At 40.4% G+C, this 14,403-nt stretch overlaps 1 protein-coding gene across 2 annotated transcripts in view; it reads right to left on the bottom strand.

The window, feature by feature from the left end:
• Nucleotides 1-14,403, bottom strand: part of trabd2b (TraB domain containing 2B) — a 69,745-nt gene that overhangs the window by 20,091 nt on the left and 35,251 nt on the right. The window contains exons 3-4 of one of the 2 annotated variants that reach the window (XM_086283810.1): nt 6,316-6,462; nt 661-835 (exon numbers count right to left, since the gene is read on the bottom strand). In XM_086283810.1, the coding sequence (XP_086139936.1) occupies nt 661-835; nt 6,316-6,462 (322 nt within the window). The remainder of the gene's footprint in view (nt 1-660; nt 836-6,315; nt 6,463-14,403) is intronic. The other variant, XM_086283811.1, reaches the window with a different exon arrangement.

The raw sequence follows: 14,403 nt of genomic DNA, 5'->3' as shown, positions 1-14,403 counted from the left end.
CTAGAGGTAGCGCCACCCTTTTTCAAATGCACGCAGGCACACAGCCATACAGTAAACAAAGATACCCACCCACCACCTGTTTTTGTGGGCAAACACATGTGTTTGTATATTCTCAAACGTACACACACACACACACACACACACACACATTTTCCTTAGGACACACTACACTATTCAGGAAACATTACCAGCATTAGCCAGGAATGCTAATTGAAACAAACAACTCACAGTTTCTTCATTTCTGAGATGGGAGTTGGCTGTAATTGAGACTTCTGTGTATGTGTGTGCACGTGTGTGTACACTTGGACAGATTCACAGTTTTTGAATGCCAGAGATCTGGGAACTATTGTACACTATTATTGTCCTGCTTTTTTTTCTCCAGTTTTGCTTTCAAGCAGAAAAGAGAGCAAATTTGTTCACTGTAAGCACACTTTAAAACTGACAGATTCTCTGTTCCAGACCAAAGTAAACCTGATCTATTCCATTTTTCAGTTACATGCAAATGCATACTCCCTGGAGTTGCTCTCAACATGTAGAATAGAGAAGAATCTCGTAACCAGCAGGTCAAAGGTCATTGCGTGAGTTCCTATAACATTAAAGTTATTTCTGCAGCGTTAAACCGATACTATCCTACAAATCCAATCTGTCTAAGAGTCTTACCTGCACCGAAAGCAAAAAAGTAAGTCTGGTTGGGATTTCTCTGCAGCAGGGCAGAAACTCGTCGTGCCATTCGCTCGTTGCGTTTGTAGATCAGCTCCTGGCGGAAGTAGCTGTCAATCTGCTGAGCCGTCATGCGGTCATGAGCTGGCAAAGAGCTGTTGATGAAGTGAGGCAGCTGAGAGAAAGAAAAAGACCGTGAGAAAAAGGACTTTCAAAGCCTTTGTGGTAAAAATCCATGGCAGAATTAATAGTAAATGAATCACTCAAATTTTAAATAAAACATAAAAAGAAAGAAAGAGCGTTAAAGAAAAGTGGGATGGAAAGAAAGAAGAGGGCTGAATGGTGGTGTTGGTGCCCATGTGAGTGTGACACCTGGCAGCCAGAAGTGTTTCTGATGTGACAGCTTGACAGAAACTGACCAGCGCAACGCCCTGCGCTGTAGACTGATCTTTACATGAGAAAGCATTAACAAATGAAGGAGTTGGAAGGAGAAGTGTCAGCGCCATCTGTGTGTGTATATAGGTTTAACATTTCTGTGTGTGTGTGTGTGTGTGTGTGTGTGTGTGCATGTATGACGAAAACTGTTTACACAAATGTGTTTATAGGTGTGGTATGTGCGCTACATGAAAGACACTACAAGTGTGTATGCCTCAGTTCAATATATTGTGAAGTGTAAATGTGTTAATTACTGTTTGATACATTAGCAGCCAGACAGACAGAGAGACCTGGCTCTGTTCCACTTTTTCCTCCATCAGTCGTTAATCTGTGAAGATGAGTGGGGGGGTTGGCGGTGGACTCAGGATTTGAGATGTCCAGTTCCTTAAGCCCCAGGATAGAAAATGTATCTCTCTGTATCTCGCCCTCCTTATATGACTTGAATACATACTTTTAGATTGATTCCCTCTACAGATCTATCACACACTGACAGTAATAAAGATATTTTTGTAAATGTAAGCACTATTTTCTTATTGAGCTAGATTTTTTCCCAATATCTCTCATTACATTCCAAAGTAAATAAAAAATCTGCCATAACAAGAAAATTGGAATTTCATGGAAAGGCTTTTCTCCTTGGCTGGTTATTTACTAAGGGTCTAATTATAAGGCATTCATTCAAAGCTCTTCTTTACTTACAGAGGACGCAGTGTAAGCAACAGAGAAACATCAAGTGATGAAGATCTTATTTAGTTAGTAAAGTTGTTAGCAGTTTGTTCCACTCAGCGGCTGATTTAATTACTTAAGAAAGTGATTACTATGCAGTCACACTAATATAAACTAATCATTACCTAACAGTTTGTTATTATATCTTCCAGTCTGTTCTGTACAAAGTCATTGTATATAGCCCAATCTTACTTTAAAGTAGGACAGATTTAAATAATGGTGGGAATGTAGAAACAAAGAGGTTGGTTTTCATACTCTACACATATGCAGATGTGTTTAATCTGGATTTGTATTTAACTGTGACAAGGAACACTCGTGCAAGCATGCTATTGCTGTCTAGAACTGAGCTACAAGTTTACACAACAGTAGAACAGCTGCAAATGGTGCGTAAATTAGCATGTGTATGTGTGTGTGTCAGGCCTGAAAACATGAGGGGATTTATTGTACCACATGTGAACGAGGTGCACTTCAGAATCCATCCAAAATCTATACGATGTTTCCTTTCAGTCACACCGTCTCAGTCTGTTTTGATTCATACTTCAGTTATCTTAATTTACAACAGAACACTGGATAAATTTCATTTGTTTGTTACACAAATAGACATTTCCATTAGTAAACATTTTCTCATTCCAGGATTTAGAGGTTTGTCATTTTTTCCATAGTCTACAGTTGGAATATATATTACTCTGCTTTTCTATAAATGTCTCATACTATTATTATATCCACAAACAAATCTTCACTGCTTCATTAACCTTCTGGAAGTTATGGAGATTTTTGTAAATATATTTTACAAATGTGATAAACTTCATCATGTGCTACCACTTCCAGTGGCGATATCTCTTTATGTACTGTTATATTGTAATATTAGTAAAAAATAAAGGCCAGGTGCTTAAAGGAAGTTTTATTTAAGCGCTGTCCATAAACCTGAGCCATTTCCACACATGTACTGAAGCCCTGATCTTTTCTAGGTCTCGCAAGACGGAGCCACATGTGAGAACTCAAATGTCTCACGCAGTCAAGTCATACATGTGTTGTTTTCAACCTGCCAGAACACTTTTACAGAGTTTGTACAATGTTGGCCTGAACTGATGTATAAACCAAGCAGATCATATCAATACTTCATTTACTGCTGGTTAATTGGTGTCATATGCACTGCCTCATACATGAATACATCTATCCAGCCAGCTACCTTAGCTAAATCACACAGTATATATGCCGCAGCGCAGTGGACTATTCCTTCGTGTTTGCTACATGTGACAAAGGACAGCTTTGGAAAATATCTTTGCCTCATTCTTCAGAAACTATGAAAGGTTTATGTGTGAAAACAGTTTTAGAATAAAAGATCAAGAAAAGAACCTTTCCCTCAAATTCAGGGTCTGATTAAATTTGAACGGTTTGTATGCCACTGAATTAAAATACATGCTTTTTGTTATAACCCAGCAGTAGAACAAAAAAGGCAGAAAGAAACAAAAGCGCATTTACACAATTATCTGTAGCCCAAGGCCTTTTTTATCTGTGTTTTGTCAGGGTGAATGACGCAGGTTTACCCAGATTGACAGCTCTATACGATTCATAAATAAAATAATGCAAACTTGGAAGAAAGTTATGGAAAAGTTTAAAGAGAGAGCTGAAGAAAAAGGTGCAGAAAGACTTCATGGCTGATGAGAGAGGATCGTGTGAGTGTTTCAAGACAAGGAAAAAAAGGGTTCGGTCAAAGAGGGGTCAAGGTAGGAGTGTAACGGTAAACGCAGATAAGTTATCACATGAAAAGCCATTAGCTGCTCTCCATCCCAACGTCCACAGGAAACACATAGTGACAGCAAGATATTTTCTCCCTTCCCCACCACTGGTACTGCTCTGCACTCATGTTCTCGTACATATCCTGCCAGCCGTTTACTTCTATTTTTTCCTTTCCCTTCGGATTCAGCTGTTTGAAATCCCCTTTCTCTTCTCTTCTGCTCTTTCTTTCTTTTTTTTCGTGGCACTGAAGTGATAACAACTTGTAGGGACAACCCAGAGTAATACAGTATTTAAGAACATTTTCAGTCATATATTACCATATAAATTATGCAGAAACATAACAGATGTGGAAAACTAAACCTTTGAGACATAATTTTTCATCTTGGCACATCAGTCTACATTTTGATGGTTTACATCTCCAGGTAACTTTTGCCTATGTCTTTTGTTTTCTTCATTTTTTTTTATGTGTTTACTTAAATGAATGCATTCATCTTACTTCTTTTGCATTTCAGTTTTTCTTCTGTCTCACTTGCACTCTGTTTTTCTGATGAATTTGGGACCGGTTGAATGCTGAAACACATTAACCTCTCTTACACCGTTCCACTCACTTGTGGTCTCTGGCCTGCCATCGGCCTCTTTCTTATTTGAAGAAGATTGAACTGAAAGAGCATCAGGGGTGTCGGAGCGGGGGCCACTGGATTAAGTCCTATCTATCAAAAAACACCTGTCCTTTTACAGCTCTGGAAGCTCACATTCACACAGACACACAAACCTGCAATAGATCATTAGGCTACAGAAGTGAGCTCTGAAGTCAGGCATCTGATTGCTGTAGCATATGTTGGGGAATGTTAATACATGTTATTATGACATGAGGAGCAGGGGCAAACTGGTATGAGTTAAACTGCAGGTGAAATAGTGGCTAACAGCCCTTCATGGCTCACAGGAAGAAAAAGGTGTATAAAAGCAGACAATGAGAGAGACAGGCATAGAAACACGGAGAAAAAAAAGCAATCGCATGTCATTTGTCAGCGCTGAATTGTAAAGGCATTGTGAGTTTGTGTGTACAGTAAGTTTTTTCATATAGTGTGTGTCTCTAGTGGATATGATGTGGAACTCGAGCAGTGAGTTGAGGTTACATGGTCTTTTGGGTTTAATGGGACTTAAGGATCAGTGAGGAAGGTTGACACAGCATAATTGACTTATGAGGAGAGCGTTTGAGCAAATCTGCATTTAAAAGGCAGAGATGGATTGAGAGCCACTACATGTTGTGTCTACCACATGTATTTGTAGGTATGTGTGCGTGTGTGTGTGTGTGCGTGTACTTAATGCCGAATGGCCTCTTGACAGCTGGGTATGAAGACTGATTAAGAGACCATCACCAAAGGAGCAAAGGCTATGTTAGGAAATAAGTTGGAGGAGGTTAGATGGTGTATTTACAGTGGAGTCCAGAGCTATTAAAGTGTCAGACTATCAAGTAACTTGAGGCTGAGAAGGATTAATATGGCAATGTGCAGATTTGTGGAATTGACGTGTAAGCCCAAAAGTTCGAGGTGACGATAGTGTAATGGCACAGAAGTGGGTATGAGAAGTTTGCCAACTCAAATCGAGGATCTGACAGATTCAAGTTCTGAGCACTGTTACAGATGTTTTGCTACCACTAGCTAGTATTTTCTGTGAGGATTTTTAGTGAATCAGGAACGATAAGTAGACGATTCCCTTTTCCAGCAAAACATAGCTAACTTAGAAGTTCAAAGGTTCGCCTTTTTTCTGCTTTAAAAAATTGCAAAGTTAATAAATAAATATTTTGGTAGTTTCTGCAAATGAATTTAAGAAAGTTGTCTTTGATGGTTAAAAGTTTACAGCAGGGTATCAAAGCAAGTCTCACTTGCATGATACCATAGGTCACTATTAAAAAAGAAAGAAAGAAAAAATCAGTGACATGACCTAAAACACATATTCATATAGTTTAACATGTTTTTATGCCTGGAAGCAAACCTGGAACCATTCATCATTGTTTGGCAGCGAATGCAGGTTCCCATTCTTTTCAGTTCTCTCGGTAGAAAAAGAATGAATGTGTAGGTCTGCAGCTTAAATATAGTGTGCAGAGGATGATGTTACATGCACAGGTGTGATTAATCTGGTAAACTGTACTGCACTGAGTATGCAAGTGAGTTGAGATCAGTGCAGAATCTTCAAAACAGCTAGCTCTTAGTTTGCCTAAAACTGGCTGAGAGAAATTAAAAAACGACGGATTATGTGACAGTACATTTTAGGTCATTTTACTTAGTAATGCAAAAGTAATCAAATTAGTTACTTTGTCCAATAAGTGATTATGTAATGTAGAAAAGTAACTTGTAATGTGTAATAACTTACTTTTTTCAGTAACAATCCTAACATTGGTAATGTGATACCAGCATGAAAGTAACTTGTCCAACCTTTTCACTGTAGCCAAACATTCCAACTTTACCAGTATGTTGCTGTCTGACCATGCAAAACTTTGGAATTTGGAAATATGTGAGAAATGTTGTAAAACTTTGTAAGGTTTGACAAAGTGGATTAACGGTATTAGATCCTTTGTATTATATTAGGCAGGCAATTTATTTTAGAGTCTTTATGTTGTTTCTTTTTGCCACAAAAAACTTGTTTTAACTGGTTTTGAAGAATTTTGACACAAAGCTATTGAAATCAGTCCTAAAAAGTGAACCACAAGTGATGATATTTTTTACAATGTGGTGAGCAGTCCTTAAATGAATCAACCTGTGAGGTGTCATGGTTTAAGATGATAGCGCTGAGGTCACCACAGTTGTAGTGTGAAATGAGGTCCTCTGTGGTGTAGGAACCTTGGAGGCTGCCCGCTCGAACACCCTCGTGCTGCAGCAGCGTCTGGTTCAAGGCAAACAGCACCTACAGGTAGAGACATGGAAACATACAAAGGGCGCTGTTACTTTCTGCATCCACAAACTCAGTTTCCTCTGCTGTGCACCCAAGAGGAATTTGCCACAAAGGTGTAGAAATTGTGCAGGCGTAGCCAGTGTTCCTCTTTAAAAAATATATTGACCTTAATATACAATGAAGCTATTATACTCAGTGTCTGCTGCAGAATACTTATTCTTTTGCAGGGTTTTCATTTCTTTCAGGAAATTTTCATACGCTTTTCATACAAGCTGACTACAGGTAAAAGCAGACCACAAAATGCATGGCAAGGAGCCATTGACTTTTTCCTGAAGGAAAGAAAGAACAGGGAAGAAAGGTAGAGCTGAAGAGATTGAAAGAGAAAGAGGCCCTTTAAAAATAAGCCTCCTTTCTCTTTCACCAGGACCAGGTTGCAGAAAATTTATAGCACCCATTAAAATCGAAAGTAAACCCTCTTTAGAGAGAATTTATAGCGTGCAGCCGCTAGCCAGCCCAAAACCTCCACAGCTGTCCTAGACACCAGGGGTTAATCTCCCTGCTCCCACCCTCTACAATCTCACGCCACTTCTGACTGGCCTGGCAATCAAGACCGACCTGTCAGTCAGTGCTAAGCTCTCTTACAGGAACCAGAGGTGCATTTGAAAGAAAACGTTTTTTTCTTCCTGTATTGTATTGCAATTCACATAGTTCTACATTGCACCCAATAAGACAGAGGTTTCAGCTGATGTGATTACAACATCAACATATCTTCAAACTAAACCAGACTGATCCATGCCTGTGATCCTAATTGCCAAGAAACCTGACTAGTGCTTTGGAAAATACTGCAGGGAGAACGTCAGCATCCAGCCCCAGATGATTTGTAGAGCAGCTTAAGACCGATACAGCTGCACAACTGATTGAGCCCCATGTCAAAATTTTTTAAGTCGTAATTCCTGCAATTAAGCAGTGTTTTCGCAATCATATATGCCCATATTGGGCACATTGCATGTTTAAACTCCATGTAACCTTTACGTTGGGATAATCACAACCAAGCTCTAAGCTCAACCTTGTGACTCTCTCTCCTTCTCTCTGAGGTTATTGTGTTTGCTAACAAGTCTTGTGGGCTCCTTTTCACTTTAATCCGCTTTTGTTTCATAATGCAAGGAGACAACTGATGAGCTAACGGCACACATAACTCTGTCATCATCCTGTTTTTTGTCTACTGCATCCTCCTCTTATCTCTCTGCTAGGGCCTGATCTCTGTGCCTTTCTTCCTGTTGTATAGCAGGAGTCAGATCTTATATATTTGTTTTGACATGTTTCATCCAGCATATTCTTCAGCTGTATCCAACACCGTGCTGTCACCCTGCCAGAGGCACATAAGAGTGCCTTGATCAAACCTGTGACCATTTCAGTTCTGTAAACATATGACTTCGAGGCTTTCTTTAGCTTATATTTTAACACAAGACTTCTCAAATCCAGGAGCCCCACTGCTGTTGTAGTAATGACTCTGTATGACTCAATTTTTGTTTGCATCAGAAATGAAGTTCATTGTTCTAAACTCCAGGTAATGTTGAGGTGTGATGCCAGACCCAGAGGAGCGAATGCTATCTGGTCCATCGCCAGACAAGCTAATTTTGCTGCTGTTGAAGCTGATTTTGTGCCGGTAAGTTGCCACGGCTCCAGGTCCTTGACCCACAGGGCTTTTGGCCAGTAGGTCCTGGCCAGACTCAGGGTCAGAAGCTGGTAAACCTTGCACACCTGCAAGGATTTTTGCTATGCAGCCAACTTCAATACTTTTCTTTACATTGGACCAGACAGATCTGGACACAACTGGCGAGATGTCAAGACCATGGTTGGTTGTGTTGGTAGGGGAGATGTTATTTCAATATTGTCCCCTGGGAAGGGAAAGGAACATCTCTGCAGCTGTAACCATGGTGCTCAAGTTATGTGCTGGACTGAATGAAAGAGCACGTCAGTCACCACAGGGGACGCAAAGACGGAGAAAGAGGCAGTGAGAGGAAAAACGCAAACATTCCCTGTGTGTGTGTGTGTGTGTGTGTGTGTGTGTGTGTGTGTGTGTGTGTGTGTGTGTGTGTGTGTGTGTGTGTGTGTGTGCGCGCGCGCGCATGCACACGTTGACTAACAGAGTGGTTGTTCTCACACTGAAGTGATCGACTCACTCTGACAGACCAACTTTTTTATAGCCAGACCTTTTCAAAATAACAAATACTGACCGTTTTCACCACATAGTTTACTACTGCAGGTCTAAGTTCTCTTTTTTTCCTAATCTCTTCTAATACATGCGTGGGAAACTCCAATTGTAATTAAATAAAAGCTTTATAAGAACAAAGCTGGAAGGAGAAGTGCACATGGATAGTCTTGGAACCTGCAATCTGAGTTCAGCACTCCAAAAATTCATTAGCAAGCTTTGGAGGGAAAACAGAGAGCAGGGGTTGGGAAGGATAATGAGCATTAAAAAAATCCCAGAGATCTTTTTAAGTTTAAGAAAATGTCGTTTATCAACTTGTGTGTACATTACAACAATTGACCTTGAAGTGCATTAAATCCTGGCTGTTAGCTAGCACTAGTGTTAGCTTGTCTGAGGGTTTTATGGGTCTGAAGCATATAATGAGTAGGTGCCGATGACAAGGTACTGGAACTGAGAATGTTGAAGAATGTGAGTAGTGCTTATAGCTAAAGAACTGCAGAAGGAAGTGTCAGAGTGTGGAGGCCAAACTCTGAAATCTGGCAAAGAAGCAAAATATGATTTACTTTAGAAGTAAGTACACAGGAGTCACTAAAAACAAAAGACACACAGAGCAGTCGTTTTATAAAGCTAAAAAAGGAAACATGGTCACATATTCATTCTGTCTGCTTCCATATTTTCTCCACCTTCTTGTCCAATCTCCTCAACTCCTTGCATTTTGTCTCAGTAAAGCAATGACACATTGTTCCATGTTCCTGCAAACTCAGAGCGAGACAACGAACAAAGGGCGAAAAGAAAGAGGTCTGAGTACAAAGGCCAAATAGAGCTGAAAGTGTGAAAGACGAACAAAGCCTTGTTCTCTGTGATGAGCATGTGTTGCACATATGGAGGTGATTCTTCTCCAGTTGTGTAGTGGAGAGTTTGGGAAAGTGAGCATGAAATGTATGGGTAAGGCCTGGCATGGGTGTTGGCTGTAACCAGGCAGCAGTCAGGTGTATTAAAGCTTAGCAAAGGCTTGCCAGCACCAGGACAGAGAGCTGAGATAGTGTGTTCCTTCACAGTGTTTCCCCTTTTTCTCTTATGTTTGTCTCTGATTGGATATCTATGTATAGTTATGTTTTTGGCCTCGTGAACAAGGAAAACAACTCTCTGAGCAGGTAAAAACATCTAAACAGTATATACCCTACAGTTTACCAGATCACCACCAAAATGTAATGAGTTGTCATTTTTCCTCTGATAGATGATCAGAATACTTTAATAATCCCCAAGGAAATTATGTGAAGTAATTCTGTGCAAAAACTGCCCCATTTCTTAATATGTTGATTCACTCCTTATTCTGGACCCACATCAGAATTTCAACGGTTCCTCTCCTTTACCTCTCCACTCAATTTTATGAAGTCTTGCTTGTTGGTTTTCTTTAATCTTGTTGACAAATAGTAAGACAGGCAAATGGCACTGAAAACATACCAATTCCAAGAAGAAAGGCAAAGAGCAAGGGAAATAGCAGAAAGTCATTTCCTTTTTTCCTATTTAGTCTTAGTTTCCTGCACATGACTGCTTATTTTAATAAGGCAGTTTTTGTAGTTTCTTGTAGTTAAATGATTTGATTTAATATTATCCTGCGACATTATCTTTGTGAGTGAAACCAGCAGCTAACAAGAGTTAAAGATTACATAAATAAAATGACTAAAAACACATGTTGTTGCTGGTCTATTGGTTTTGTGTGGTAATTAAAATAGAAAAATAGCAAACTGGCAGCATACTGCAATGGTTATTATGTCACACATTCTTCCTTGTCTAAATCAAATGTCTATGTTGCCCACAATGCAACTTGACCACCTGCAGTTTGGTCTGAGGTTTGTCTACATTTCTGTGCATTGATGTGATGTCAGTATAATATGAAAAATGAGTTTCCATGAAAACCAGCTGAAGTTGGGAAAAAAAACAGCCCCAGAAGCCAGAAAATTCTGCCACAAGAGTTGCTTGGTTGTTGGCATCGTATCAAAAATATGACCAATCAAATTAGATATTGTGGCTGATAGCAAGAGGATTGCGATTAGCTCGCGATATAAGTGTAAAGTGATGTCTGTGAAGGTTCTCAGTCGTCCAGGTCATCGTAGTCAAAGGAGCTTGCAAAGAAAAGTGTCTGGACTTCTTTAAGTTGCTTGAAGACGTTTCACCTCTCATCCGAGAAGCTTCTTCAGTTCTAAGGTCAAATGGTGGAGAGTCCCAGATATAAACCTAGTGGGAGTGACCCCCCACAGAGGGACAAAAGGACCCCCTGATGATCCTCTAATCGCCTGAGCCAAAGTGGGAAACTGGGCGTGGGTCCCAATCAGCCAGAGTTTCGGGTGTGTTCATTGTGAAACCTGGCCCCACCTTATCATGCGAATTCCTGAGGTCAGATGGCCCAGGATGTGAGTGGGCGTTAAGGCGTCTGGGAAGGGATCTCAAAACTGGATTATAGATGGCAGAGAGTTGGTGTCGTAAACCCCTGCCTCTGTTCAAAGATGGTCGCTCACAGTGGACATAGATGCTTCTTTCACTCCTCTTTCAAACCATCTGTCCTCTCTGTCCAAAATGGGAACATTGGCATCCTCGAAAGAGTGTCCTTTATCCTTAAGATGCAGATGGACTGCTGAGTCTTGTCCTGTGGAGGTGGCTCTTCTGTGTTGTGCAAGTGTAAAGTGATCTAGAAGTTGAATGAACGACTTCCCGGCTCTTGAAATTGGACTATCAGAAGGGTAATAGGCTAATACAGATGCAAGTCACATTTAGCCTAGGGCTGTGCGATATGACCAAAATCTCATATCCCGATATAAGACATCTATCGTCCGATAACCATATAAAACACAAAAATGTAACATTTTCTGTAAATTCTGTGAATCTCGGGCAGCTCGACTTGCGTGAAGTGTTTCCAGCTGCGCGTTGTGTAGCTGGAGTCGAGGGTTTTAACCGATGCATGAAACGATACATTTTTAGACATAAGTTGTAATGGCCGCTGTTTTCTTTGTGAGTATTTATTACACGGCGTGCTGCGGGGGAAAGCCTGTTCTAACGTTTGAGTCTAAGGTTTATTTTTGAGCACCTGGCGGCTCTTTTTTAATTCTCATCTGTAAATACTCTGCATCTTTCACGTGATTCAGTTTATTTTGAAAAGTCTCAACAGGGTCTTGAGCTTTATTGTGAAAGGTTTAAGTGGAACATAAACAAGCGGGCACGCAATGGTGTTATCTTCGTTGTTGCTAACCACAACGCATAAAAACAGGCGCTTGTCCGTCTGTAGTGTGGTTATATAAAATATAAGAGAAAGAGAGAACTTTAACTTTAAATTAATATAAACACTACAGTGACCATCAAAACGATGAAAAAATATTGCAGTAAACAGTTTATTTTGCGACACCATGAAACAAACGATAGCATAAAATGAAACATAGACGTTTTTATATCGTCATCCGATATATATCGTTATATCAAACAGCCCTAATTTAGCCCATCAGATCTGTCCAAGGAGTTCCCTTGTAATTGATTTATTTTATTAGTAAATAACTAAGAGCTTTGTTGTACCTTTGGTATAAACTCAAGCCATCAGAAGAGAATGGAAATTCAGTTATTTCACACTGCTTTTATTACTGCCTGTTTAAACAGTTCCTTATAAAGAAAACAGTTCAGAGTGGTGTGTTCCCCTCAACCAATCTCTTCTCCCTGAGAGCTGCTTGTGTTTCATTACCTGAAAGAGAAGAGCTAGACCTCTGACCCAGGACAACACTGCTGGGTTTCTCTGGGCCAAGCTGGCTTCCTCCTGTGGGTTTCAGCTACTGAATACAAAAGGAGATTTGGGTTCACAGCACCCTAGGGTGACTGAACGATAAAAGTAAGCAAGTTGAAATAACATCCCTACAAGGATAAGTGCACTGTCTCTTCCCTGTTCCCCAAAGAGAAGCTCCCAAAAAGATTAAAAAAAAACAACCCTTTTCTTTTAAACTGCACTGTATGTTTGCATGTGCATGCAGTAGTGGCGGAGCTATTTCAAAAGCCTCCAGTTGTTTAAAATTTTACCCCCCATCCAAAATCCAAAAGCACCTTGAATACATTAGTGTGGAAACATACACAACACAAGACCACATCAAAGTTGTGCGGATGTTCTTGTGTGTTAGCTTCACTGTTGTTTCGCACAGTTTTATCAAGGAGGCCCTCAAGACCTGATCCCCTCTGTTTCATTCCTAGAGAATCATGTAACCTGTCAGGGGCTGTAAAGGCAACATTCAAGCATAAAACTCTTATATGTAATCTCCAATGTCAGAGCATTGCCAAAATAGTTTTAATACCCTTTGGCGCCCTTTTTTTGTTGAATGTATCTTTTGCGTACTTGAAGGTAAGCAGCACTTTCAACTCGTGACATCTGGCATGAGCTACAGCAATCCAGATCACGGCTTTCTTCCAAATCTTTATTGCAGTTAATACCCACAACAGAAACACATGCATGAACACTCCAAAAAAATATACAACCACCCATAAGCACAGATGCTAATGATTACACACACCACTCTTTGAGCAATACCTGTATACAAAACCACACATTGCAGAAATCACAACACAGCACCAGTGTTAGGAATATTGCCTCTCCTTTGTCTCTGCTTCTAGTCCCACTTCCTTTTGCTCTCATTCTCCTTCTGTCTCACTAAGTCTCTCACCGTGCCTGTTCTACCTCCTGTCTCAACCCAGGAAATCCAGGGATTACCAGAGGGACAATCCAAGTGGCAGAGGCCTGCTGCTTCCCAGCTTTCCCCTCCTTCTTCATTCCATCCCATCTGATTTCCTTTCTGAGGCAGAGGGTGGGCATTTAATCATGAGAGACATCTCTCTTTTAAGTTTGGTAAGGTAAAAAAAAGAAAATAGTCTTTGACATCCACTAACAACTCGACTTTTTCTTCTCCTTCCTCCAAAGACTAGCTCAATTGTTGTCCTTCCTTCTCTTGCTCTTCTTCTCTTGTTTATCTTTTCCTATAGGCACCCACATACACACTTATTCTATATACACCCCTACAGTCTCCAGCGGCTCCTGTCTCTACTCTTAATAAGCGTCTCCAGCGAATGGGGGGGTGGGTGTCGCCCCTACACTTGTCCACAAATAAACCCTGCTGTTTGACTTGGCAGCACTGCAGCTGCGCCAGTCATCCCAGCTTTCCTGCCTCCCCAGAACACAGAGAAAATAATAAAGTATCACTTGATCCTAACTGAAAAAGCAGACAGCTGGTTCCCTCACTGTGAATGCCCACTGGTAAGTAATGCGGGGTTGTAAAGACTGTTGGAAAATTACAGAGTGAAATTGTGTTGATTTTTGTTTTCTATCAACATCAAGGTGCTGTTGAACAGGAAGACGTTTGCGTGCAAAAATATGAGCACAGCACACAACAAGATTACAGGAATAATTAAAGACAGGTGGAGAAGGGGGAAAACTGCACCCATCTGATTTCTGTCGTAAATTAATACATGTTCAAATATGCTTATAAATTTAAAGCTGCATTATTGCATAATGCAACATGTTAACAACAGATCAGATGAATAAGAGGCTCAGTTTCAGCTTTATAGCATCTCACCAACCTTTAGTTCAAGTTTTGTTTTGCAGCTCCAACTCTGAAATGATTCACTCTCACTGCTCTCGTTTGTATAGTACATGTCTATGCTACCATTTTGTTTGATCTGTGAATTTAGTCTGTTGAGGACACTGGCCACCCATTCAA

Source organism: Aulonocara sp. 'chitande type north' Nkhata Bay, linkage group LG23 (assembly GCF_057382095.1).
Source record: "Aulonocara sp. 'chitande type north' Nkhata Bay isolate Kocher_YH1m ecotype deep benthic linkage group LG23, A_spYH_male_GT1.1, whole genome shotgun sequence".
In the NCBI taxonomy this organism is placed as follows: Eukaryota; Metazoa; Chordata; class Actinopteri; order Cichliformes; family Cichlidae; genus Aulonocara; species Aulonocara sp. 'chitande type north' Nkhata Bay.
This window is presented reverse-complemented; position numbering and strand designations above follow the sequence as displayed.